The 27,142-nt window shown below is 41.7% G+C and overlaps 2 protein-coding genes across 3 annotated transcripts; one reads left to right on the forward strand and one right to left on the reverse strand.

The window, feature by feature from the left end:
- The first annotated feature begins 871 nt into the window (after positions 1 to 871).
- LOC5504138 (probable G-protein coupled receptor 21) lies at positions 872 to 6,488 on the forward strand. The gene is made up of 3 exons (XM_032372409.2): positions 872 to 1,172; positions 4,284 to 4,374; positions 5,556 to 6,488. The coding sequence occupies exons 2-3, from the start codon at positions 4,291 to 4,293 to the stop codon at positions 6,486 to 6,488; spliced, it is 1,017 nt and encodes a 338-aa protein (XP_032228300.2). The 5' UTR covers positions 872 to 1,172; positions 4,284 to 4,290.
- Positions 6,489 to 15,555: 9,067 nt separating this feature from the next.
- LOC5504145 lies at positions 15,556 to 26,946 on the reverse strand. 2 transcript variants are annotated; one of them, XM_048724927.1, is made up of 11 exons: positions 26,603 to 26,946; positions 25,206 to 25,418; positions 24,025 to 24,411; positions 23,551 to 23,702; positions 22,945 to 23,088; positions 21,685 to 21,844; positions 21,273 to 21,358; positions 18,787 to 19,003; positions 17,329 to 17,458; positions 16,525 to 16,567; positions 15,556 to 16,446 (listed from the first exon to the last, which is right to left on the reverse strand). In XM_048724927.1, the coding sequence occupies exons 1-11, from the start codon at positions 26,664 to 26,666 to the stop codon at positions 16,360 to 16,362; spliced, it is 1,683 nt and encodes a 560-aa protein (XP_048580884.1). In that variant the 5' UTR covers positions 26,667 to 26,946; the 3' UTR covers positions 15,556 to 16,359. The 2 variants fall into 2 exon arrangements, with proteins under 2 accessions (XP_048580884.1, XP_048580885.1); XM_048724928.1 differs by lacking the exon at positions 22,945 to 23,088 and having other exon boundaries at positions 26,603 to 26,945.
- Between the last annotated feature and the right edge of the window lie 196 nt (positions 26,947 to 27,142).

A 27,142-nucleotide genomic window follows, 5' to 3' on the forward strand; every position in this document is an offset into this window, starting at 1 on the left:
ACAGTGCTCTGCTGTGGATTATATATCTTTATATATATCTCTTTCTATGTAGTTTATGTGTATGTTAGTGTATGCTCTCTGCACTGCTGTATGATAGCATTTGGTAGAAATTTACACTGTGTAAAAGATAGGACAATCAGTCGTGTCCACTTTCATGGTGAGCCCCCCCCCCCCCCCCCCCAATCAAACCTGGTGAGTTGGTGCTCCTTACCATTCTTGCCCCAATCAGTGTTATGATATGGCATTTATAATAACTCAAGATTTTACACAAATGTTTTTAGTATATCCAGGCGGTATTATTATGGCCAAAAATATTGTCATATATATACACAGGTAACCCATCAGGTATCCCAGTTAACCCTTTATCGATCGATATCAAAAAGGCGGGAAAACAAGCTCGCCGGCTCTTCAGATTGTTTTTCTTCTTGTCAAAATGTTCTTTTACAATCTTGTCAGGATAATAAAACTCCGACTCAAAGTGCTTATCGTCGCCCAATTCTTTTAACTTCTAAGACCTGTTTGTTTGTTGTTGGTTAATTTTGTTTTTTTGGTAGATTTTGTTTTCGCAAACTTACTCGGCTATATAAAACAAAGCCCGCTGCCAAAAATTATCAATATCGTAGGATTCCAGCCCGCTCAAAAGCCAATCAGAGCGCGCGTTCCATCATAGCCATATAATAAACACGTATTATAAAATATGTAATTGAAGTTTGCCGAGATCAATTGAGGTAAGAAATCGAACTTTTTTTATTTCTTTCACATTCTTTCATGACAGATGTGCTCGTTTAAGTTTTAATTCTATTCGCCAGATATTTAATAAAAAGTCGCCGTTAGTCGCTTTATGAAATATTTATTTGTAATTGAACGTTGTACATGAGTGACTTGGTCATTGGCATATTCGGCATATGTTCGGCGTGTTGATAGTGCGAAGCCGTACCTGACACACGCCATTGAAAACTAACCAGCATGACCATCGATATTATTGACAGATGCCCCTTGATATTCGGTTTTCTACCACATACATCGGCTTTCTTCTGTTGTTATTGTTGACATGGATGGATAGTCTACCAGGTTTCGAATGCTGAACGACTTTGCGAGTGAGAAGGAGCGAAAAAAAAAATTAAAAATCGTACTTCTCTCATCGAAAGTGGTGTTAAGCCGAGTGAAAACAGGTGAGAAAAACAACACTAAGGGGCTATAAAGCAAGCAAGCGCATGCACAAAATTGGCGTTTTTGCATTATTTTCTTGCGAAAAACACCGGAGAAGAATAATTTTCTTCTTATTTTATGAAATTTCGCTTTTCAGTTCAAATATTTGCAACCGTAGTATTTATTTCCTATAAAAATTGCACTGGTCAAAGGGATGCTTTTAATCTATGTTTTCCTTTAAGGAGTAGCCTAGATCAATATTGTTCAAGTAGTTCTTAATTGTAACTCTTCTATTGCCACAAAATATTAAAGACTTTGGATGTGTGTGAATTATTTTAGTACCGGTAAAAAATATTACAAATATCTAAATTTGTTATTTTTTTTCTCAGAATTTCTTGTAATCGTTTTTTCAATAGTCTCGGATTATTTAGCGTTGATCATACATTTGAGGTCTTAGCAGCTGTTCTATAGTGAGCGCAAAAATAAGGACCGTAACATCTTTATGTCCCTACGTCCTCAGTAATAGTCTAGAAGGTGTTACTCAACTGCAATGTCGTTACAGTACTTACCCGCTTATGAGAACCTAGGTTTTCCCAGGTTAGCCTAAACAGGTTTTTATTTAACGGGTACTATTTTTAATTTTAGGCTACTTAGGTTCTTAAACAGGTTCTTAATTTTAAAGAAAAATTAATATACTAAAGGCTGTAGAAGTGCGGTATCTAGATTAATGAAATGTCAATACCGGCCTTCGTACAATGTGTGGTCAAGACCCTTTAATTTAGACGGGGTTCTTAATTGGTATTTTTAAGCTAACAGGTTCTTAAATTCTAGGTTCTTATAAGCGGGTAAATACTGCATTATATACTGTTGTATTGTTAGCTGTGTGGCAAGTCACCAACGCCAACCCCCCCCCCCCCCCCCCCCCGCGGTTTAACATGGATCCGCCTAAGAATGGATATGAAACAATTTAGATTACGCTACTTGCCATGCGCATGCGTGTAGTATTAGCCATTATGGGCACACGGGAGTCATTGAGCCAGTTTTAATTGAAACGTGTTTTATCATTTTGTACACAATTTATTAAATTCTATTTCCCCCTATAATGTGTTACTTTATCGTTTGTTTGGCTTTATTATTAGCTTGGTTAGCCAAGCTAATAATTATTAGCGTGGTTAGCCACGGTGCAATATCCCTGAAAAGAAATATTAACTTCTGTTGTAAAAACTGGATGAACTACCCTTTTTATAGGTTAGAGGCATATGTCGAACCGAACTTGAACCAAAATCAATTTGATAACTGGTTAATACTTGTTAAGTAATTAATTTCATACTTTTGTGGAATTTGCAAGAAATAATCCATTGCCAGTGACAGTTTAAGATTTCATTATTAATGAAAGTTCTCGCCGTGCGAGCTTGCATTTTGAAATACAATAAATGCTTCTGGGCGTAGCTAGGGAAATATAATAATCACCGACCAATACATTTAAAACAAGCACATTTTCTGCACATCGGTATTCGCGTTGTAGGCACGTATTTGTGCCTTTAAAGCAGGCCAGAAATAACAAAATCAAATTTTGGGTTGGCTTCTGTAACCATATTGTTTGTCAGTACGTAAAGCACATGCTCTTTGAGGGGAAACCCGGCTTTTTTATGGATGAGAGGGTGCAGATTATGTTCAAAGGTTTTAATTTGAAAGAAAAAGTGGTATACAAGAAAAATTGGTAGCAAAAAATGGTAACCCATCGACTTGAATTGTTGTGACGCGATGTCCGGGTACATATATATGTTGGGCATAATTAATGCTGTGCTTATGGATGTTTGCACGCTGAGGTTGATTCAATGGGATAATTCCTTGTCTGGGCTTCTCCAATGTGGGCCATCTTTGCTACCCAACCTTATTAAAAAATTGTTTTCAGGCTTATTCTGGGTTCCTTGGACCTGGAAATGTTTTGTTTGGCTTCGGGGCAAAGAGACTTATAAAAAAAACTGTTATGATTCTGGGGGAGGAGATTGCCCACCTGTCTGTCAAGGTGTTTCCGAGACTCCCATGATGCAGTGCAGGCATGCAAAATAGACTCGCTTCTAATTGAGGTTAAGCATTGATTATTGTGACCGATTGCTGTAAAATGGGACCTGACGCAGCGCAATAAAGGTATCTATTTGTGACTTGATCTGTGTTTGCTTGTCTCTATTTGTAGTCTCTATTTTGTGTCTTTTTTGGTAAAAAATGTTTCTGAATTAGTCAGAAATCAAGGCTGATATTTTGACAAAAGAGTCAATTCCGTTACATTGCTTGGATGCAAGGTCGTTTATGCCTTGGAGGAATCCATAAGTATCCGGGTCTGGTGATGTTTAGTTTGCATTTCTGACGTTTTGGAGTTGGGCCTATATTTTACAGGCGTCTCAGGGCGTAATAGTAATGAAAGACTTAATAAAAAAGTAAAACAAATAATAAGAGACACATGCAGTGTAACTGATAAATCAACGCCTTCTAACTCAAAATCTTTATAAAAGTAAAACAAATAATAAGAGACACATGCAGTGTAACTGATAAATCAACGCCTTCTAACTCAAAATCTTTATGCCCAATCAAATAAAATGATATTTGAAGTCTTATATTTCAAACGTTTTTAATTAAAATTGGCTCATCTCAATAATAGAAAAGGCATATAAGAGAAAGTAGGCTTCTAGATTGTTTCAGTACAACTAGCATTTTCCCCTATGGTAAATTAGTCTTAAGGTGGTGCCTATGTGCAAAACACGAACACGACTAATCAAATATGGTGAATCTCCAAACTTCGTTTGATGTCATACTTTGCGTAGGTTGTCCGAATAGTGTATATTTAGGAGATACGGAATTTTGAAGGCCTTTTCATTTTCAGGCTGAGAAATGTCATACATAAAGCTGCTAACAAATTCCATAAAGGTTTTGAAATCCGCTTGAATTTTAGTAAATTTTTTAATTAAAAAATTTCTCCAGAGCAATGCATCACGGGAAGAATAACCTAATCAAAAATAGATTCTTACAAATAATAAGCCTCTACAAAACAGTTGCTATTATAGTAAACAAAAGTTATTTAATATGTGCTGGAGTCACCTCTTTTCCCACGATTGGAACTTTTTTTCTGGTTTCAGTTGAGAGATGTCAAGTACGCCGACAGTGGATCCCGCAATTGTCCCGACAACAAGTCACGTGACACGCGACCAGGCATTCTACCTGACAAAGGTATGTCACGTGATCACCCAATCAACACCACAACTCCACCAGACCACAACTACACCAGACCACAACTACACTAGACCACAACTCCACCAGACCACGACTCCACCAGACCACGACTCCACCAGACCACGACTCCACCAGACCACGACTCCACCAGACCACGACTCCACCAGACCACGACTCCACCAGACCACGACTCCACCAGACCACGACTCCACCAGACCACAACTCCACCAGACCACGACTCCACCAGACCACAACTACACCAGACCACAACTACACCAGACCACGACTCCACCAGACCACAACTCCAGCAGACCACAACTACACCAGACCACGACTCCACCAGACCACGACTCCACCAGACCACGACTCCACCAGAACACGACTCCACCAGACCACAACTCCACCAGACCACGACTCCACCAGACCACAACTACACCAGACCACAACTACACCAGACCACGACTCCACCAGACCACAACTCCAGCAGACCACAACTCCAGCAGACCACAACTACACCAGACCACGACTCCACCAGAACACGACTCCACCAGACCACAACTACACCAGACCACAACTACACCAGACCACAACTACACCAGACCACAACTACACCAGACCACGACTCCACCAGACCACAACTACACCAGGCCACGACTCAACCAGACCACAACTACACCAGACCACAACTCCACCAGACCACGACACCACCAGACCAACAACTCCACCAGACCACGACTCCACCAGACCACGACTCCACCAGACCACGACTCCATTAGACCACAACTGCACCAGACCACAACTACACCAGACCACAACTACACCAGACCACAACTACACCAGGCCACAACTACACCAGACCACGACTCCACCAGACCACGACTCCACCAGACCACAAATCCACCAGATCACAACTCCACCAGACCACGACTCCACCAGACCACAACTCCACCAGGCCGGGTATTTTACCTGAGCAAGGGTGGTCACAGAAAATAAATTCTTATTCTAAACACTTATTTTGCACATCATGTGATCATCTTTATTTTCCTATCAGGTGATCTCCCTTATTTTCCTATCAGGTGATCTCCCTTATTTTCCTATCAGGTGATCCTCCTTATTTTCCCCATCAGGTGCTCAGCCTTGTTTTCTCAATCAGCTGACCTCCATCATTTTTCTATCAGGTGATCAGCTACATCGCGGTGTCTGTGCTGATCATAGCGGGTAACCTGCTGTGTCTGGTGGTATTCCTGCGCACTCCTCAGATGAGGAGGAAGAGGGCCTACTACCTGCTGGTCAGTCTCAGCATCGCGGACGCACTGGTCGGCATTAGCCTCGTTGAGAAGATCATCGTCATGACGTACTACGGAGTCGCCGAAGAGAATAACAATACAGCGAGCGTAATTAATTTCCTCGCCAGCCCCGCCTCTATTTACACGCTCGCGACGATTTCCATAGAGCGCTTTATCGTCACGGTCTTCCCTCTTTACTACCGCTCATCTGGGAAATCACTATACGTCGCAATGATAGGTATCCCATGGGCATGCGCGGTAGTAGTTGTCACGCTGTACATTTTGGCGGTCAATGCGCGGGCGCTACCACCAGTTGTTGTAACGTACACAAGAATCACGATCCCAGTCTCGCTCCTCATCATCTTCATCTGCTGCACCGCGCTCACTGTGAAACTTAAGTATGGCAGTCGCGTGTTGTCGGTCAGCAGCCGGCAAATATTGCGTGACAGGAAGCTGGCTATCACGCTTCTGATTGTCACGCTTTTGTCCTTGATCACGTGGGTGCCGTTTGGTGTTTACGTGACAGTATTGTATTACTGTATGGACTGTAAGAAAGAGACATACGCGAGGGATTTATACCTTGCGCTTAATTGGCTGCGGTTTCTCAACTCGGGAATCAATGTCGTCATATATATGTTCAGAATGCCGGAGTTTAAGCGGGGCGTCGCAAGAATCACACCTAGTCTCTATCGCCAACAAAATCTTCCGGCAGAGACTGGGACAAGGTCCTGCACGGAAGGCAGCGAGTTACAAATAGAGGCGAGCGCAAGAAAGACATTTGCCTCCAACAGCAGCTCACGCAACGTGGCCGGTAGTTGCGATTAAGTTATTCCACTGGCAAGAACTTACTTATCCCAACAAACTTGATAAGGACAATTAGAGGATCATATTCTTTTTGGCAAACCAGTTAAAAAGAGTATAAGATTAATGTAAATAACTTTGATCGTCTCTTTGATACATTTTGCATTAGAAGTATCATCTAGACACCTATAGGGTAAGCTAAAATAAGCGAGTTCTTTCAATATTCTGTTTTAAACAACTTCTTTCAAGAAACTAGCAAAAAATAGATGGTTAAAGATTGTATGTATTCAATTTTTTTTATAGAAATTAATCTGTAAGAAGTAGGAGTTAAGGATTAGTCTAATAATATTAAAAAGTTGCAAAGTGCTTTTCGGCACTGCCGCTGCAAGCTCGATAAAGAATTGTAGCAATTTTTTTGAAAAAAAAAGAATCTGTTGGAAATGTATTTTACCTTGTAAAAAACATTTTCTCTTCTCGCTGTTATTGGCTCTCGTGAGGTCCGGTATCCTACGACCCGGACCCCGCGATATCGGCCCGCTCACGATGCTCGAAATAATAATGAATCGAAAACCGACTTTCTATTTGTCATTTTATCTTGAATCCTTTGACCTCACTGAAAATCAGCCTCTCGACAATCACTTGAGATCATACAATAGTCGGTTTTTCGGGCCAATTTTTCAGAACTTATTATATGATGTATATATGATGGAACAACACTTGAGGTGTTAAATAGCGTTCGAATAAACGACGTTGATCCACGAGTGATCCTCTCTCTTAACTTGCTGTTGTGTTAGGAGATATTTCTAGTTTATAAACAATTTGGCTGTGCGTAGCCAGGTCGTCCACAAGTAGCGTTTTTTTTATATCGGACCAAGAGAGCATAAGATAAGAGAGGGACACTTTGGTATTACTCGCGCGCCATGTCGATTCCCAATCAGGCTTTTTTTAGTAACCACCACCCCACCACTGCGCGTAAAGATTTGCTCCTTTTATTTTGTCCTACTCCCCCGCGGGTTGCGTGTTGTTGTTTTGCCAACTCGATAGCTTTATTTGTGATAGCTAAAATACGGAATTGTTCTCCTAAACGAGCAAACACCACAAGGCAAACAACATGGACAGTCAAGGTGAGTTCCGGACGAAAATTTCAATTCAAAATAGTGTGAATAAAATATATGAATCAAAACGTAACTCCTGTCGTATTCCTTTTAAATGTAATTCTTTTTGTTTGCAAATATTTCTGATAATAATCCTCAAACAAAACGATTTTCGTCGTTTTACAACTTCTCTGATTTTCCCGGTGTCACTATTTAATCATCTTGCTTCCACTGTGTTTTTTATTGGCTGAGAGATCAATTTCTTGAACGCTGATTTGATGCTATTTTGGCGCGCACTAAAACGGCTTCCCAGTTCTGTTATAATCGTAAAAGAAACTTTTCCTCAATACAAATAAGAAAAATACATCTACAAATCAAGACTTATCTATCTAGCTCAGGTAAGAACGACCTTGATGACTCATGTATTCACAGTTGTGTTGGTAAAACTCTGTATCATTAAGCTTATTTAATTGAGAATTCATTTGCAATTTATTGGCAAATGTGTGAGGAAAAACAAAAAGCATTTCGCAATCATTCTTGCAAAGTCTTTCTCTTTTCTTATCTCCTGTCCCATGCTGTTTTTATGTTAAATACACAAATTTTATGTTAAATACACAAAAACGTCAAAATGTATCTCTTTCGTTCTCATATAAAGCCAATATTGATCTGTTGTCTGTTTCTGTTTGGTAAGGATACTAATCTAATCATTTGTTTTCCTCTATGTTTGTTCTCATGTTTTAAGAAAATTAGAAAATTGAAATAACAACGAACGATTTTTTTCTGATTCAGGTAAACTGTTAATACCCAAAAGCCATGATGTGAGACTTTATGAAGACATGGATGATGAGCAGCATATTTAGCAAAATATTTAGCTTTCCTTTCTTCCCTTTAAAATATGTTTTTCCCTTTTAATCAATCTGCATTCTTCCCCTTCGAAAAATATTTTTGATGTTTGGTTGATATTGCCCTAAAATTTTAGCAATTAAAATAAACAAAACTGTGATTTCTTTTTCCTTTTTAAGGGTGCTGTTAGACTGAAGTAGGAAAAGGATAGTGAATTGAAATATTTGTATTTACAAAGATTTGTAGTTGCATCTTCCAGCAATTTGGTACCTGTACCTGTACTGTTTTAAAAATGGCTGAAAATTTTACATAGGTATTTTTGGGTGCAAAATGTTGGGCTCTCTTGCCGCAAACATCTGCTGAAGTCTCTTGATCTTCTAAGTTGTACTCAACAAAAAAAACTGAGTAATGCTGTACATGGCAAGGCACATATATGTTAGATTATTTGATCATAGAACTGTAAAATAGGAAATATCTGTTCAGTATCAGTTGTCTATCAAATGAAGCTACACAGAGCACTGTTAATAAATAAAACTAAAATATCAGCAATATTTTTTTTTGTTAAGCTGCAAAAGAAGTGGTGATTGGGAGAAGGTCCAGCATTTCATTACGGTGGGAGAAATAGCTGAGATAAAATAAAATCCAGCTTGGACCGTGCATTTCAAACAAGTTACATGTATGAAAAAGTGGGAGTCATTCCCTTAAATTGCACAAAGATTCTCCATATGAACATATATGGTAATAAAGCTGGCTCGGCTTTTAGGCAGTGCCTAAATCTATATATTACGTTTGAATATATCAAATCAAGTGAATAAACGTCCAAGGAGAGCATCTGACGAGGACAAAAAGAAACACAGAGTGTAGGCAAGTGTCCAGAGTGCGACAAAGTAATGAAGAATGGCAGTAAGTATTTACATAATCTAAAATGTCATATTTTTGGTTACGGTCATATTTTTGGTTACCATAAGCGACAGTAATAGTATATATACTGTATCGATTGATACAATATATATTATATATATTAGATAGTATCTGTTTAAAACGTTTCACATATTCCTTAAATCCCCAAATGGTATCCAACTATTAAATTCTTCATTGTACCCCTCACACTTCACCAAAGCTTGCTTCTTTTTATAATTTCTCCGAATGACTTTATCAGTGCGGAAAACATCCTGCTTGGCTCTTAATAGTTCAGGTTCATAAAAACTACCTTGTATGTCTTCATTATTTAGATCCTTGATTTTTTATGTAATAGGATTAGTGTATTGTATTTTATTGACTATAATAACTTCCTCGGTCCAATTAGGTGTATAACCCTTGTCGAACACATTTCGTTTATATTTACTTATCCTAACCTTATCACTTATTTTGAATTGAGGTTTTTGTTTTGATGTTTCCATATCATCGTATAAATTGAAATATACTAAACCTTCATTCTTCTTTTTGCTAGCTTCTACAGGCGTCATCTTAATGCTTGAGTGTTTGGTGTTGTTATACTGCTTCAGAATCTTAGGTAGCATTTCTAAATATTGTGTGTTACCTTGAACAGTAAACTGTCTCCACATTTTAGTTTTAACTGTTCTATTCCATCGTTCGCAAACGCTACTCTTTTCTTCGTTTCAGTTGAATACATTTGTATACCATTTTTCTGTAACAGGTCTTTCAGGTGTTTGGTTTTCTTCTTTCCTTGAATATTGTAAATACAGTTTCACCTTTTTTATCTTTTAGATGTATGATCCAACCATATTTACTAAATACGTCTAAAACCATGAGTAGATATCGGAACCCTTCATTCCATTTGCTAAACTGTTGCATCTCAACTAAATCAGAACACCATATCTCATCTATATGATTAACTATAATACGCCGGCGTTAGCAAGGAACAATACAGTAAATCAGTGAGTAAACCATACTCGTTTTTGTACGTGAGTAAACCAGACAAGAAGATAGCCAGAAACTTCTACGGCCGAGTTTAGTATAACTTATTACTATAATGAGGGTATTCAATGCACAAGATTTGAATCTTGGTGTCCAAGGCCCTCGGGGCGAGCAAGGGCCGCAAGGTGCACCTGGTAGGGACGGGAGCTCAGGAAGTAACAAACCCATCGTCGTCGGTCAGGTCGATACAGATGTTTGGAGTGTGAGTGGTGCCATCAATATAGGCTTTGACATGACAAAATGTGATCTTGTTATCTTTACTTTCAAATGGGTTAAGTTGATAAACTCAGTATCAGAGACACGATATGCAACCCGGACGGCAACGATCATATCAGTCGGTCAAACACTAGAGTTCTATAGCATGTCGAGCAGGCACAAAATCCTAGTTACAAGATCAGACTGTAGGTCACATCCACCACAAGCCTAGAGATTAGAGAGAACAACGTAAGCCAAGACAATAGACTGATTAAGGTGCAAGGGCTCAAGTTCGGCGAGGTTGGTATCCCACTGATAGACCAAAAGGTAGAGTCAACCGACTATGACACTACCATATCAGGCGGTCAATGTAACCACAAGTTTAACAGTCTAACCGAATGGATTGTGGTGTATGTCCAACCAAGCACCGACAACTATGGGTCGTTCATGGTACAGTTCCCAAACACAAAAAACATACCCTTCGCCACAAAAATTGGTAAATTCGAACCAACTGATACCGGCTACAACTTCACACAGACGCTATCAAACGTGACAATTAAACTACGATTTATTGGGAAGTTCACTTTTAAACAAGGCTTGCAAGGTCCTAAGGGCGAGCGAGGGCCGCCAGGAGCACCTGGGGCAGCAGGTGTGAGGGGAGACAGGGGCGACGACAGTTGGTTGAGGTTTCAAAGCGCTAAGACCAGCATGACGGCGCTAAATACAGACGTGGGGAATGGGAAGCTACTGACTTACAACCCAACCGATCCGACTTTTGGGGAGGCTCTTCTTCGTCGACACACAACTCAAGGACTCCTCTGGGGTATGGCACGACTACAGACACTCTTTCAATGGAGTGTCGTTAAAAAATAGGTACATAATAACCTACAACCCGACCCAGCATGTAACCTTCGAGCTGGAAACGGTAGGAAAGGGCGTCGTGCTCAACTTCGTAGCAAACAGCGTCGGCAGTGCCAATATCAAAGTGGTCGAGGTGTCCAGTTACCACGCTAGTCTACAGGGACCAAAGGGTGATAAGGGCGATAAAGATGATAAAGGCGACCAAGGCATGCAAGGGGTCAAGGATGAAAAAGGTGATAAAGGAGACCAGGGCGCACAGGGAGTAAAAGGTGATACACTAACATACGATAATCTAACATCCCAACAAATCAACGCCCATCTCTCTACCTATCGATAGCACTACCGAACGGACAGCATCTAGAGGCTACACCATTCGAATTGAGTGCTACTGCATAGACCCAAATGTGATGCTTACGATGGGGACCATCAACATCCAAACGGCTGTGTGGGGCTTCCGTGGGGATAGCATTTAGGGAGGCGCCATGGATGGGAAGCCAGGCTACCAATTCACTGAGGCTGTAATCGACACAGGTAACTTCATAGGTACTATAACTTTCACCGTCTCACATAACTCACCAAGCCCCCAAAAAATCCAGGTGTATGCCTTCGGCATCGAGGGTGAGACAGCGGCGAACTATCAAGTAAGTGAGTCAGTCGCTGACGACATAGGGAACAGTGTCCGTATAGCCTCATAAAGAGCAAAACATATACACCAACCCCAAATATTACTCAGCAATGATGGTTGGAGAGAGGTAACTGGTTTTAACATCAGCCTAGGATTGAAGAAAAGCCAAAAAATACTCAAACTAACCGCGAATTTAGCCCTACATTGCACGGAGATCACTGGTGTGTCCACCGACCCGAGGTTCTACTTCGCTTGGAAGCGGAGCGTTGGGGGCGCCTCTTATCAATTCATTAGGCTGAACATTCTAGTGTCTAGTAACCAAGTAGGCTCCTCTTGGGGTGTGATCATGCCGAAAAACCACCTACACACGAGCACTGGTGTAGTATTTGATAACCCCCAGACACTTTCAGCTGTGAGGTACATGCTTTACGTATGGGGTGCTAATGGAAACGTCCTACACATCAACACCGAGACAGGCGCTAACCCTGCGCTTTTTACTAGCAACGTGATATGCGAAGAACTATCCGGCGTTGTCGAATACATAAGCCAAAAACAAGAAACGTACATCGAGATTATCTAACCATATAATATAATGGACAACATGTACGAAGCAAAACCGCCAGCGAGAGGTGGCCAAATTTACCCAACCATTCCAACCGAAGAAGATAATGGTAAAAGTTTTAGACTACAACAAATCTGTTCCATTTAGAACTCTATTAGCACAAACCTCGAACACCTTCAGAGTTAGAAAAAAGTACGCGAAGTCCCGGTCGATTATAAATAAAATATTCAAGGAGTGGTCTTACCAGGCTGTTGTAGGCTGTCTCTCTGAGCTCGCGATGGCAGTTTGAAAGGTTCCTCCTAAGTAGCCCAAGCACCCTGTTGGCATGTTTTGTGATGTCCGCTATATGCCGATTCCATTTTAGGTCGTGAGTTAATGTCACCCCCAGATATTTAACCTCTCTCACAGTTTCCAATGAGGTGTCATCAAGATAGTACAAGAACGGTGTATTGTGGCGCATTCTGCGGGATACACAAATTATCTTGCATTTGCTGGGCTCGAATTTCATCGACCACTGTTTAGCCCATGACCCAAGCTTTGTTGTCTCTTTGCAGCAAATCACAATCCGTATTCGTGCGAATAGTACGGTAACAGATGCAATCGTCTGCAAACAGGGGGATCTCTGAGTCGATGTCCTTTACAATATCGTTGATGAATAAACTAAACAGAACAGGACTCAGCACTGTCCCTTGAGGAACGCCTGACTTCACCGTTAGCCAGTTGCTTTTGGCTCCATTGACGACTACCCTTTGATAACGATGCGAAAGAAAAGAGTCAAGCCATTGGAGAGTTGCACCAGATATTCCGCAGCCACGTAACTTGACCTTTATGCGCTCGTGTGGCACACAATCGAATGCTTTAGCGAAATCAAGTATGACCGCGTCCGTCTGGAGACCGCGATCCAGAGCGAGGGCCCAATCTTTGACAACATGGCATAACTAGGTCACACAACTAAGTGATGCTCTAAAAGCGTGTTGTCGGTCTGTAAGTATGTTATAGGTATCAAGGTGGAGCATCACAATTTGGAGTACACAATATGTTCCAGCAACTTACAGACGTTGCAAGTTAGTGACACAGGACGATAGTTCCCAGCATCTTATCTGTTGCCCTTTTTGTGGATAGGACATATGTTAGCTATGAGCAAATCCCGTGGAATTTCACCTGTGTCAAGCGACCTCTGAAACATTGAGCGTAGGAAGGGTGCAGCGACCGGCGCAACCTCTTTAAGGCCGGATATCATCCGGCCCTGCCGCTTTTGTTGTTTTTAAGTCTAATAACTTGAGCACGCCTGCATCGGTGACAATGATGTCGGGTTTGGAAGGGAAGCGGGGGCGTAGAAGAGGGATGGCATTAGTATCTTCTGTCGAGAAGTTCCTCTGAAACTGGTGGTTAAGGATTTCAGCTTTCTCCTTATCTGACTCTGCGAGTGTTCCAGAAGGCGTTTTCAGAGGTGGCATTGATTGGTTGTCCTTCCTCTGGGACCTGATGAATTTCCAAATAGGTTTGGGGTTGGTCTTTATATCCCCGATGATGTTGTTTGCGTACTCATTACGCGCGGTACGCAGGCTCGAGTAACCTTTTTTCGCATGTGCCTCCACAAGGTACGCAGTGTTCCGGACCCGGTCGCTTTAAACTTCGCCTGAAGTCTGCTTTTACGTATCACTAGGCGTCGCAGCCGAGGAGAAATCCAAGGTAGTTTATCTTTGCCACTGACCATCTTGGAGGGTACGTTCTCTTCAACTGATTTGGATAGGGCAGCATTAAAGGAGATCCAATCATCATTTACTGACCGAAGGTCAGGATCGAGTTGAGGTAGAGTCTGATGTAGCATAGACAGGTCTGCTCGGATTTTTTCAAAGTTTATACTTATACTGGCTTTATACTGCAACTTGATGGACGCAGTGATAGAACAGCTCACGGCGTGATGGTCGCTAAACTGCCGGAGAGGTCACATCAAACGCGAGGCCGGTTCTTTTGGTTATTATGAGATCAAGGGTGTTGTGTCCGCGTGTGGGAAAGTCAACAAGCTGTTCTATATAGAAATCACGGGGGATATCAACAAGAGCGAGACCGTCAGATGGTGTGAGATCGGCTCCGTTCTTATTCAGGCAACTCGACCAGTCGGTTTTCCTAAAGTTAAAATCCCCTAACACGAGAATATAAGGCTGATTGTCCCTAGGGTGGTTTCGTGTCACGTGATCAATTTAACATTCCTGTTGCTGACCCCGCGTCGCGTATCGCAGCGCTCAGGAGTTGATGTTATAGTAAGTAAATCCGGGTTCCTCTGTGGATTTACTTAGAACCGAGAAGTCATTTAAAGTTTCCAGATAGCTGGATGACCCCTCAAAATAAGATGTTGAGAAATTAGGAAATTGGCATTCCCGGCATATCCACACCAAATTAGAATTGTCTGGTATATCTGGTATATGATCTGGTATATGATCGTGTTGGCATAAAAATACACTTGTGATACCATAGAAGGCACTCTTCGCATTCAATCCCAGGCTGATTTTCTTTTACAGCCTTACTGCAGAAACCACATGGAAATTTGCAGGGGCCGGGACTCTAGTTGATGTGTGTCTTCGGCCAACACAAACAGCAAAACCAGATAGCTCGACTTAGATCGCGTATAAAGGTTTGACCGGTCCACTGGCGCGGGAAGTAATTTGATTATGTTATGCTTTGATGACTCCCATTTAAAGTTGTTATTGTGTAAGCTGAGCTCGTGTGACAGACTTAAATATTGAAAATCGTTTGGCGACTTCCTTGGGGATGGTTGTTGGAGCGCTTGCCGGAGCTAAATAACAAAATCTGCAAGGCGAAGACGAAATCAATTTTCACTCAATACGATGCACAGGAACATTCACAAAGCCACCAGTAGCACTCAGGTTCGCACTATTTCAGGGATGAAATCCATTATTTTGTTTAAAGTTCTTAAAACCTTTAACTTATATCAACCTTGCCAGAAGAAAGTCCCAGGAGGGTTGGTTTATTTTTTTTCCCTAACACTGAAGGTAATGTTAATATCTATCACTTGGTAAAGGTTTGTGACCGTAGCTTGGAAAGTATTCGTTGTTTTTGAGGGATTAAGGATAATGTATTCTATTTTGTATAAAACTGTGATTATATAACTTTGGGGGTTGGGTCCATATCTAGAATTGCTCAGTGCACGATTCTATTCCATGATTCCACGATTACTGTATCAAATTTTATAAATGTTCCACAATTTTGAACAATGTTGCACCATTTCCATTTTTTTCACTATAAGGATTTTGTAGTTTATTCTGAGTGCGATTTCAGTTACGCGGTAAGATAAGTGATTTCCTTGACAGCATAGGTATTCGTGTGTTGTTTAGAGTAATCTAAAGAGAAAATTGGAGACATACAATCCAATAAACTGTGGCCCTATAAATATGCATATCAAGTGATTTCTAGTGCAGCGCTTGTATAATGGCGGTACTACTATAGTTTATCTTTTCACTTAACTGTTCTCAGCGTCAACCCGTACTAAATTCTAACAGGGGTTGTAGCCAGGGGGGTGGCCAAGGGGGCCCGGGACCCCCTTCTAGCAGCCAAAAATACAGTAAATGTATAAGACATTATCTAAAATACAGGAGAAAATGACTTGAAAGGGCCTTTTCGGCTACGCCGCTGTCTACCTCTCGTCCTTTCGCTCGCGTGGGGAAAATCCTGCTCAAACTCAAGTATGCTAGGGGTGGGAAAATAAGACCTAGCAGTGTGAGGGGGTTATTACATTCCGACGAAACTCAACATAGTTTACAGGCTGGCCACTCTAGCTTCGTCATATTCGTTTTCATCGTCTGATCTCGGTAGAAGATCATTGTACAGGGTGTGGTAGGGTGGCTGTGATAGAAAGGAAGAGAGTTAAATAAAAACATGCAAGGATTCATACGAAATTTCTAACTTGGATCTACATACTACCTCGTCAATAGGAGGCAACGAAGGTCTTCGTTCGATCTTCTCTCTGTTATGAAAAAACAAAGGAATTACTATCTATGCAATTTTTTGTAAGAAGGTAACGTGTAGCAAAGGCATTTCTAGAGAAGCAATTTACGAAACAGTATATTATCCGTTAATCCTGATGAAGGCATTGTAAAAAGGTCAAAACCTTATACCCAAAACCCTATATAATAGAGGTCACAATTCTTGAGCCATCTTTTGGGAAATTTGTGCTGCACATATGGGGACCACTACGCCTAGGAAAGCGTGACACGTCCAGGAAGGCGTGACATCAAAATACCAAACAATACAACGCCCAGGGAGGCGTGACACGTCCAGGAAGGCGTGACATCAAAATGCCAAACAAAACAACGCCCAGAGAGGCGTGACACACCCAGGGAGGCGTGACATCAAAATACCAAACAATACAACGGCCAGGAAGGCGTGACATCAAAATACTAAACAATACAACGCCCAGGAAGGCGTGACATCAAAATACCAAACTAGTTTTAGACAAAAAAAAATAACCTAACAATTCTAAATGGTCAAGGTGTTTTAAATTGTGGTTTATTTCAGTAGTCGGTGCTACTTTTCTTATCATTAGGGAGTGCAAGGGGACTGCTACTATTTGTGGTCACGTGATGTGAAGGAACGATAATATAAGGGGACTGCTACTATTTGTGGTCACGTGATGTGAAGGAACGATAATATAAGGGGACTGCTACTATTAGTGGTCATTATGTGTTGTGAAGGAATGATAATATAAAATTTTCATGATAAACTTGCCTTCTTCTCTTTGTCGAGTAATAATACACGCCAACACCAATTGCCACAATAATAGAAATGGGCACTAAAGTCCCGACAGCTATTATTAAGTCTTTGCTTTCTCCAGGTTCCTTAATAAGGTTTAACGAAGCTGAAATGGAAAAGATCATATGCAGTTGCAGTTGTGTATATGCTACTACTGAGAAGATGGGTCAGTGTTTTATTTGCGAGTTTGCCTTTGTTGAGCAAAGAGGAATAAACCACGAGACATGAGTAACCCATAAACCACGAGTAACTCATGGACCACATGAGTAACCCATAAACCAAGGGTAACTCATGGACCACAAGGCAGGAGTAACCCAATAGCCACGAGTCACAAGTATCTCCTGAGCCGTGAGTCACGTGTATTTAATGAGCCACGAGTAACCCATGAGCCACGAGTCACCCAATAGCCACTAGTAAAACATGAACCACAAGTATCCCACAAGTCACGAGTAACACATGGGCCACGAGTCACGAGTATCCCACAAGTCACGAGTAACACATGGGCCACGAGTCACGAGTATCCCACAAGTCACGAGTAACACATGGGCCACGAGTCACGAGTATCCCACAAGTCACGAGTAACACATGGGCCACGAGTCACGAGTATCCCACAAGTCACGAGTAACACATGGGCCACGAGTCACGAGTATCCCACAAGTCACGAGTAACACATGGGCCACGAGTCACGAGTATCCCACAAGTCACGAGTAACACATGGGCCACGAGTCACGAGTATCCCACAAGTCACGAGTAACACATGGGCCACGAGTCACGAGTATCCCACAAGTCACGAGTAACACATGGGCCACGAGTCACGAGTATCCAACAAGTCACGAGTAACACATGGGCCACGAGTCACGAGCATCCCACAAGTCACGAGTAACACATGGGCCACGAGTCACGAGTAACACATGGGCCACGAGTCACGAGTAACCAATAAACCACGAGTAACCCATGAGCCATGAGGCATGAGCCATGGAGTAAGCAATGAGCCCAAGTCACGAGTCACAAGTAAGCCATGAGCCACGAGTGACAATTTTATCTAAACTAGTTTAAAATTGAGCGCAAAGTATGAAAGCTTTTTGGGTTCTCCCTGCAGTCGGTCGCCGTCGTCTTTGCTATTTCGTTCAGGCACTTTGCCAACAGGTTTTCTTTTAGTGTAACTACGGAGTCTCCGTTTGACACCTCTTACGGGATAGGTGCCAAACCTGCTCTTGTTTCCTTGTTTCAGGACGCGCAGATATTTATTTAGAAAATTATCAGACTGTACTTCCATTCTGATAGCGTGCAACGAAGTTCGTGTCGGCGGTGAAGGATGGCACAGCTTGAAACAACTTATATCACCCATACTACCTCGTGGTATGGGAGCGTGCGGCATAGCGCTCTTTGACAACGTTTAAGTCCACAGCAAATCTAGTGGGAACCATGCCTTACCTGGAGTCTCACAGCTAGAGATGCCCCCACAGTCAAAGTCATTGCACGCCTTCACTCGAATCTCAACAGCTCTGTCCTGCTTTAAGTGGGTCAACTCAGCAAAGAGCTGGGATGCGTTGACAAGAAGAGTTTGGCTCATGTTGGACGAGTCTCCCCTGTATGACCAGGTCAGTAAGTACTGGGTCAGGTCACCATTCTGGTATTTCCTTGCAGGTGCCTGTTGATTTGTTGATTAATCAGTGAGAGAGAGCATCCTACGAACACATGGGTGAATCCATGATTTCTCAAAGGGGGTGGGAGGGCAAAGGCACCATTCTAAAGGGGGAGACACTGGTTCCAGTACATAAAGCTTTTGGCAGGAGGTAAATGGATGGATTTCAGCTCCCATAAATCTTTTAAGGAGGACAAGTAGCCTCTGGACCTATCCTGAATCTACAATTGAAAGCAAAATTCTCGTAACGGTATGATACATTTTACTTGGCATTCGATAAGGGTGAATCAGCCACTACCCCTGTGACACCAAGCACAACCAACCAACCATCTCCCAAATAAACATAAGCACAACCAAAAACCAACAAAACTCCCAAAAACCCTAAACACCACTACCAGCCCCCAGAACCCTGGGCACCATTACCAGCCCCCAGAACCCTAAACACCACTACCAACCTCCAGAACCCTGGACACCACTACCAGCCCCCAGAACCCTAAACACCACTACCAGCCCCCAGAACCCTAGACACCACTACCAGCCCCCAATACCCTAGACACCACTACCAGCCACCATAACCCTAAACACCACTACCAGCCCCCAGAACACTAAACACCACTACCAGCCCCCAGAACCCTAGACACCACTACCAGCCCCAGAACCCTAAACACCACTACCAGCCCCAAGAACCCTAAACACCACTACCAGCCCCCAGAACCCTAAACACCACTACCAGCCCCCAGAACCCTAGACACCAGTACCAGCACCCAGAACCCTAGACACCACTACCAGCCCCAGAACCCTAAACACCACTACCAGCCCCAAGAACCCTAAACACCACTACCAGCCCCCAGAACCCTAAACACCACTACCAGCCCCCAGAACCCTAGACACCAGTACCAGCACCCAGAACCCTAGACACCACTACCAGCCCCCAGAACCCTAAACACCACTACCAGCCCCCAAAACCCTAGACACCACTACCAGCCCCCAAAACCCTAGACACCACTACCAGCCCCCAGAATCCTAAACACGACTACCAGCTCCCAGAACCCTAAACACCAGTACCAGCCCCCAGAACCCTAAACACCACTACCAGCCCCCAGAACCCTAGACACCACTACCAGCCCCAAGAACCCTAAACACCACTACCAGAACCCTAAACACCAGTACCAGCCCCCAATACCCTAAACACCAGTACCACTCCCCAAAACCCTAAACACCAGTACCAGCCCCCAAAACCCTAAACACCAGTACCAGCCCCAAGAACCCTAAACACCACTACCAGCCTCCAATACCCTAAACACCACTACCAGCCCCCAGAACCCTACACACCACTACCAGCCCCCAGAACCAAAAACACCACTACCAGCCTCCAGAACCAAAAACACCACTACCAGCCTCCAGAACCCTTGGCACCACTACCAGCCCCCAGAACCCTAGACACCACTACCAGCCCCCAGAACCCTAAACACCACTACCAGCCTCCAATACCCTAAACACCACTACCAGCCCCCAGAACCCTAAACACCACTACCAGCCCCCAGAACCCTACACACCACTACCAGCCCCCAGAACCAAAAACACCACTACCAGCCTCCAGAAACCTAGACACCACTACCAGCCCCCAGAACCCTAGACACCACTACCAGCCCCCAGAAACCTAGACACCACTACCAGCCCCCAGAACCCTAAACACCAGTACCAGCCCCCATAACCCTAGACACCACTACCAGCCCCCAGAACCCTAAACACCGCTACCAGCCCCCAGAACCCTAAACACCAGTACCAGCCCCCAGAAACCTAGACACCACTACCAGCCCCCAGAACCCTAAACACCAGTACCAGCCCCCAGAACCCTAGACACCACTACCAGCCCCCAGAACCCTAAACACCATTACCAGCCCCCAGAACCCTAAACACCACTACCAGCCCCCAGAACCCTAGACACCACTACCAGCCCCCAGCCCCCAGAACCTCAGACACCACTACCAGCCCCAATAACCCTAAACACCAGTACCAGCCTCCAATACCCTAAACACCACTACCAGCCCCAATAACCCTAAACACCCCTACCACTTAAACCCCTTAAACTGTAAGCAGCACCACCTACCCCCAACACCCCTTAAACAACAACCCCTAAGCCCTAAACAACAACACCACGTTAAACTATATAACTACCATTTCCACCCAAGCCCTTCCCCCCTCCCCCAATCCTAAACACCAGGCGAGGTGGAGCCTTGAATCTTGTAAAGGAAGGGTTTCTTGCAATACAAACCTGCCATGTAACAGTGACATTTCTGCTGTTTGCACCATAAGAAACCCATTGGCTGCAGTTGAGTTGGGAAGGTGGCCGGCTCGGTGCTAGCACATGCCGAATACTTAATTAGTTTAATTAAGTCATTCATATCCATCATACAGTTCTTATCATTATGAGAAACCCTGACAAACAACTTTGTAAGAATTGGTGGAGAATTCAGAGAGACAACTGGTTTACACTGAGATGGCAGGTCTGTTTTGAGCTTCCGTGAGCAAAACAGTGACATGCTGAGCTGTGACCAACAGGAAGCTTTTATTTACCACCATTGAGGTATTGCTAAACTAGGACACATGGCTGCTATTCTGAGTACTGAACTTGTGATCCATGAATAGGACAACTGTAGCAATATAAGAAGGAAAGTTGCACAAACCAGTAAATACTCCAGGTTCGTAGGAAACACTTGCAGGTTGACCCCAAATGCTGCAATCTTCTGAGGCACAGATCTTAGCCCTCACAGTAAAATGGTAGGTGTTACCAGATTGCAGATCACGTATCCTGGCTGATGTTGTACCAGCTAAGCCAGGCCATGTCTTTAAAACCAAAAATACAAATGACACAACTTGAATTCTTTTAGAGGTCAATTAATTGCAAAACAAGGGAAGTCAGAATTCATTGATCTAGTTTTCATGATGCATAGGTAGGCTAAATTACATACAGTACTGACAGAAAGTTCTAAATTTCGGATAGACTTATATATACAGCAGAAATTCCTGAGAATGTACGGACACTAATCTGCTAAAGGTTGGCTAAGCGATTTCGCAGAGCATTTAATTTTATTTTTCTAGAGGCAGAGGATTCTTCTTGATCGGAATCTCAAACTTCGATTCTCTTATCATAGTTTAATACGAAAGCAAAGTTTTAAGGGGAACCAAAGCACATAATACATAGTCACACAACTTGTTACTCTCCAATGCCGCCGTCGTCTCTAAAACTTGTGCGTACGAAAACTTCGATTGCTCCTCTCCAAGACACCTCTACGCAAAATATCGACCAACAAGTAAGTCATTTAAAGGAACTTTGAATAAAATAAACATCCTGTAAATTATTATTTTTCGGAAATGTAGTGTGTTGCTCAAGATTGCGATTTGATTTATCTGAATACTCGATGTTTAGATGACGCGACATGACGCGCCGTGACGTGACCATCATAACAACAGTCAATCCCGGGAATTCCCGTATAATAATAACAACGCACTTTACTATGACCGAGCTGCATAAGAGAACTATCAGGCAAAGAAAAAGCAAAACATTTCAGAATAAGATACCATTATTGTTATTGAGAAGTTTTAGAACGGCGAGTTGAATCTAGAGATGTGTGACATTTCCATTGTCTTGGATCACGCTACGGCGACACGCTTTCCGCGGGCCACAAAAACTTTTATAATCAGTGGCTTTGCGTACTGAGTTTTAGTTTAAAATAACCGTTTGGAAAAGAGACCAAAAGAATCTTTACATTAATTTTAGAAACAACTGTATTTCTGCATGTAAAATATATTTTTTGAGACTCTCTATCGTGTAGGTAAAATTAGCAAAACGAAAGTTATTAGGCAAGCGAAACTCCAAACAATTTTCTTACAAATGAAGTGTATTCTTTTAACGGGAACAAGTTGTGTTTTCATAATTTGCTTACCCTGGCTTCGTCTATCTTTCGTGATTTAGAATTTACCGGCCATGAACTGATTGTGAACACAGACGTCGCGTGTGTTGTTGGCTGATCGCGCGTCGTCTGTGCCGTAATAACAGAGAGCTTTCGATAACTCTGTAAATGTCTGTCCTGAGAAAGTACAGTGTACAGAAAAAGAGTTCATTTACAACGAAAGTCGAAAACAATAACCCTTAACTTCGCCAAAATTTCGGATGCTGAAATTTCGGATGGCGCAAACTGCCGAAAAAACTATAGCCGAATTTTCGGCGAAGATACCCGAAATTTCGGATTAAAACAATAGACAAATTTTCGGCGAAATTCGTCAGTTTTCGGTTGCATTACTTTCTGTCAGTACTGTAGTTATTGTGATCTCAATCTGCTTGAATCACTGTAAAATTCAATCCAATAAAAACAGCTCAATATCTTTTATACAAATATCAAAATGCAGGAAAGGTACAGAATAAATTTCCAAATGATGAAAGTCAACAAGAAACAGTCATGAGTCAGTTTAATGGACTTTAAACACTCAAGCCAACAGCGATCACTGGTCATCCTCAATTTTCTTGAAATAAAATGAAAAAAAAAACTTACCTGATTCAATGACTGAATAATGCCCTCAGCATAGAAGGTTATCTGGTATTTCATGGTGTAGCTCTGCCAAAGGTCTCTAGGAATCCATTTCAGCAGGACCTCACCTCCACCTTGACTCACTGCATGCAAATCCTTTGGAGGCCCAGGGTTCACTGGTAAGAATGTTCAGAATAGGTTATTCAGCACAAATATATCATAATCATATTACAAGAAATGTTAGTACCTAAGATGCCTAAGAAACGACCATAATCAGATATAAGACATGTTAGCAACCAAACCTTCTTGCACAATCTAACATTACATTTACTGTATAAAAAACAGCTATTAATCATAATCAAAATTCTTGCTTTGCCCCTCTCTCTGCTTAAAAAAAAAACAAACAGAAACTCCTGGAGATGCCCTTGGTCTATACGCCTTTAGCTCAGTGTGAGTGTGGCCTCTGCCCTTTCTCATAAAGTAACAAATCATACTTACTTTGTTCAGGAAAAACTGGTCCAGTTAAAACAAGCTGTTCACTTTTAGCAACACCAGCAGAGTTTCTGGCTTCCACATACACGCTAAACATTCTAAATGGAGTCAAATGGACTTCACATTCATACATTAGTTTGCCAGGCACATGAAAAATGTTGTTACACCCTTGCACTATCTGTGCATCATAGCCATCATAGGTACAATTGCTATATTTGCACATCATGATGTTACCATTAAACACACATTTCTGCTGTTCATGTGTTACATGAAGACACTGTTTACAGACTCTGTACTGCAAAGACAAGCCAACTGAAAGTGATGGACTCCACTTGAGAATTGTTCTATTGTCAATAATGCTCGTCCCAAGATTTCTAGGCGGAGAGGGTGGGGCTGGAAAAAAAAGTTGCACCCTTGTAAAAAAATCAAGCACATATTAAGTTGTAGAACTGCATAGATTGGGAAAAACATGCGAAATGGTCAATACATGGTAAGTGTCACCTAAAATCCAAGCAAAGCCTGACTCCAATTATTTCTATTTATACATTATTTTTTTAAAAAAAACCCTCCTTGAACCCCCTAAATCTCATAGTAATTAAGGTGTCAAGGGGTGAGGGCATTAAACAATAGGGAATTAGTGGGAATGAAGACAGTAGTTAGTGGTTATCTTTTTAGTGATTAGTACTGTATTTCCTAAGTTGCATTAGGGAATGCTAATCTGTAAATGTCCGTTATTCAAAATGCTCTACTGATTCACATCCGAGAGAAAAAAAAAGTAAATTGTGTTTACAACTACGGATTATCATAACTACTGTAGAGTAAACTTTGTGTTTTAACTGGGAAAAAAATTAGCCTAGTAAACAAAAGACAGGTTCTTATATTTTTAAACACAATATTCTAGTCGTGAAGCTGCAAAGCTATGAAATAATCCTATTTGTTGAAGTGGGAACTTTCCATTGAATAAGAACCATTTTAGGCTAAATCACATAAATGAACTTGGAGGTTTCAACTGCAATTTTCTAAGCGCACATATTTGTTTTGCTAATTTGTGTCCTAAATCCAATAGCACGGTTGCAGCCATTATGTAACCCTTACTAAAGCTTTACTTAATCTAGAAACTGAAGTGTGGAGTTAAATTTTCTATTACATGGTAAACCAGAAAAGATAAGACTGAACTGTTGCCATACCTACAACAGTAACACCAACATTATATCCCTGCTGGCCTGGTAAGCTGCATGTGTATACTCCTTGAGAATTCTCAGTAACATTATACAGTTTTAGCAGACTACGACCATCTTGTAACCTTATAAAAGCAGAAGAAATTTCTTTTCCATGAAACCACCATGACCCATTTGTTATTGAACAGTTCAGTAGGAGACTTGAGCCAGTCCTCACAGTCACTATAGAAACCATGGGGAATAACAAGCATTATAATAGAAATACAGTAAACAGGTACATTTGTAATATCTCCTTTGTGCATTATAGAAAGACAGTAAACAGGTACATTTGTAATATCTCCGTTTGTGCATTATAGAAAGACAGTAACAGGTACATTTGTAATATTTCCTTTGTGCAGTATAGAAAGACAGTAAACTGGTAGATTTGTTGTATTTCCTTTGTAAATTATAGAAAGACAGTAAACAGATACATTAGTAATATTTTCTTTGTGAATTATAGAAAGACAGTAAACAGGTACATTAGTAATAATTTCCTTTGTTCATTATAGAAAGACAGTAAAAAGGTACATTAGTAATATTTCCTTTGTGCGTTATAGAAAGACAGTAAACAGGTATATTAGAAATTTTTCCTCTGTGAATTATAGAAAGACAGTAAACAAGCACACTTGTAATATTTCCTTTGTGCATTATAGAAAGACAGTAATTATGTAGATTAGTAATAATTCCTTTGTGCAATATAGAAAGAGAGTAAACAGGTACATTTGCATTTTCAGAGGTATACCCGGGGCAAAGTGGAATGCCAAAACCAACACATGAACAACTGCTTTTCTCTATGGCATACAGTCAATTAACAAAAGATTGTTGTCAACTGGATTCGCTACTACACGACAAGCCTGCATGTAAAAACAACTGAAGCGCCTCGCTGCATATATTAGCCATCACAACTTAGCTTAGATGTGATGGCTAGGTATGGGCGTAGAAGCCGGTTGACAACAAAGTTTATAGGTTTAATCCTGCAGAGGCAGGATTTGCGTGAGGGAGGGAATGGGGCTGGAAAGGGGGTATCAAAGATATGATGGAACAAGGATATGAGGACCCCTTCCCCAAGCTCTAGTATAATACAGTAATTACTCACACAAGAAAGTAGGCATAGTATACAAGAAAGACATAGAATAGAATAGGGCATAGAATACAAGAAAGCAATAAATGTTTGTAATAACCTTGCTTTATTGCTTTAAAAGCTTAGAGAATTTTATCCTCTGCAATTTTAAAGCAAGTCGAAAACAAACGTTTTTATTATAAACACGGAATAACTTAAAACACTACTTATCGTGAGAGTCTTGTGAAACGAGTTAACTTCGTTCGTTTTTAAAACAAATCTACAAAAAAAATCGCGTAAAACTTACCATTCAGTGAAGATACAGTATCCAAAAGGACGTAAATAAGGGCGAGGTACAGTATTTGCCACATTGTGATCCTTCAATCAGATGCTACAGATTTCGGGGAATGTTTTCCCTCCGACTTCCAGGAAATTTGTACTCATTTGCATCATACTTAAATTAATTAATGAAGGAAAGTTGAAAATCTATGCGAAGGGCAATACTTAGGAGCGAAGAAGAGGTACATGATGGATTTTAGGGTTTTACGTGGATGGGTAACCCGTACAATGTCTACCTTTACGTGTTAATTTTCCCAACACGAAGAGAACGCGAACAGACGCCATATTTAGAATACGGCACAAGCTTGGTACTCCATGTATGACACTATAAAAGACACTAAGCCCCCATGACCACCCCGTAAATCCGCGACTGCATCCCCCTCATCTACCCCCATCTTAGCGATCTATCCTAATCTTTTCGGGTATGCAGAGCGTATTTTTCGGGTTTTGACGGAGGATTCGTTCCCGGTTACTTTTTTCTTTCTTTTCTTTTTTTTAAACCAATGGT

This window comes from Nematostella vectensis, chromosome 3 (genome assembly GCF_932526225.1).
Source record: "Nematostella vectensis chromosome 3, jaNemVect1.1, whole genome shotgun sequence".
In the NCBI taxonomy this organism is placed as follows: domain Eukaryota; kingdom Metazoa; phylum Cnidaria; class Anthozoa; order Actiniaria; family Edwardsiidae; genus Nematostella; species Nematostella vectensis.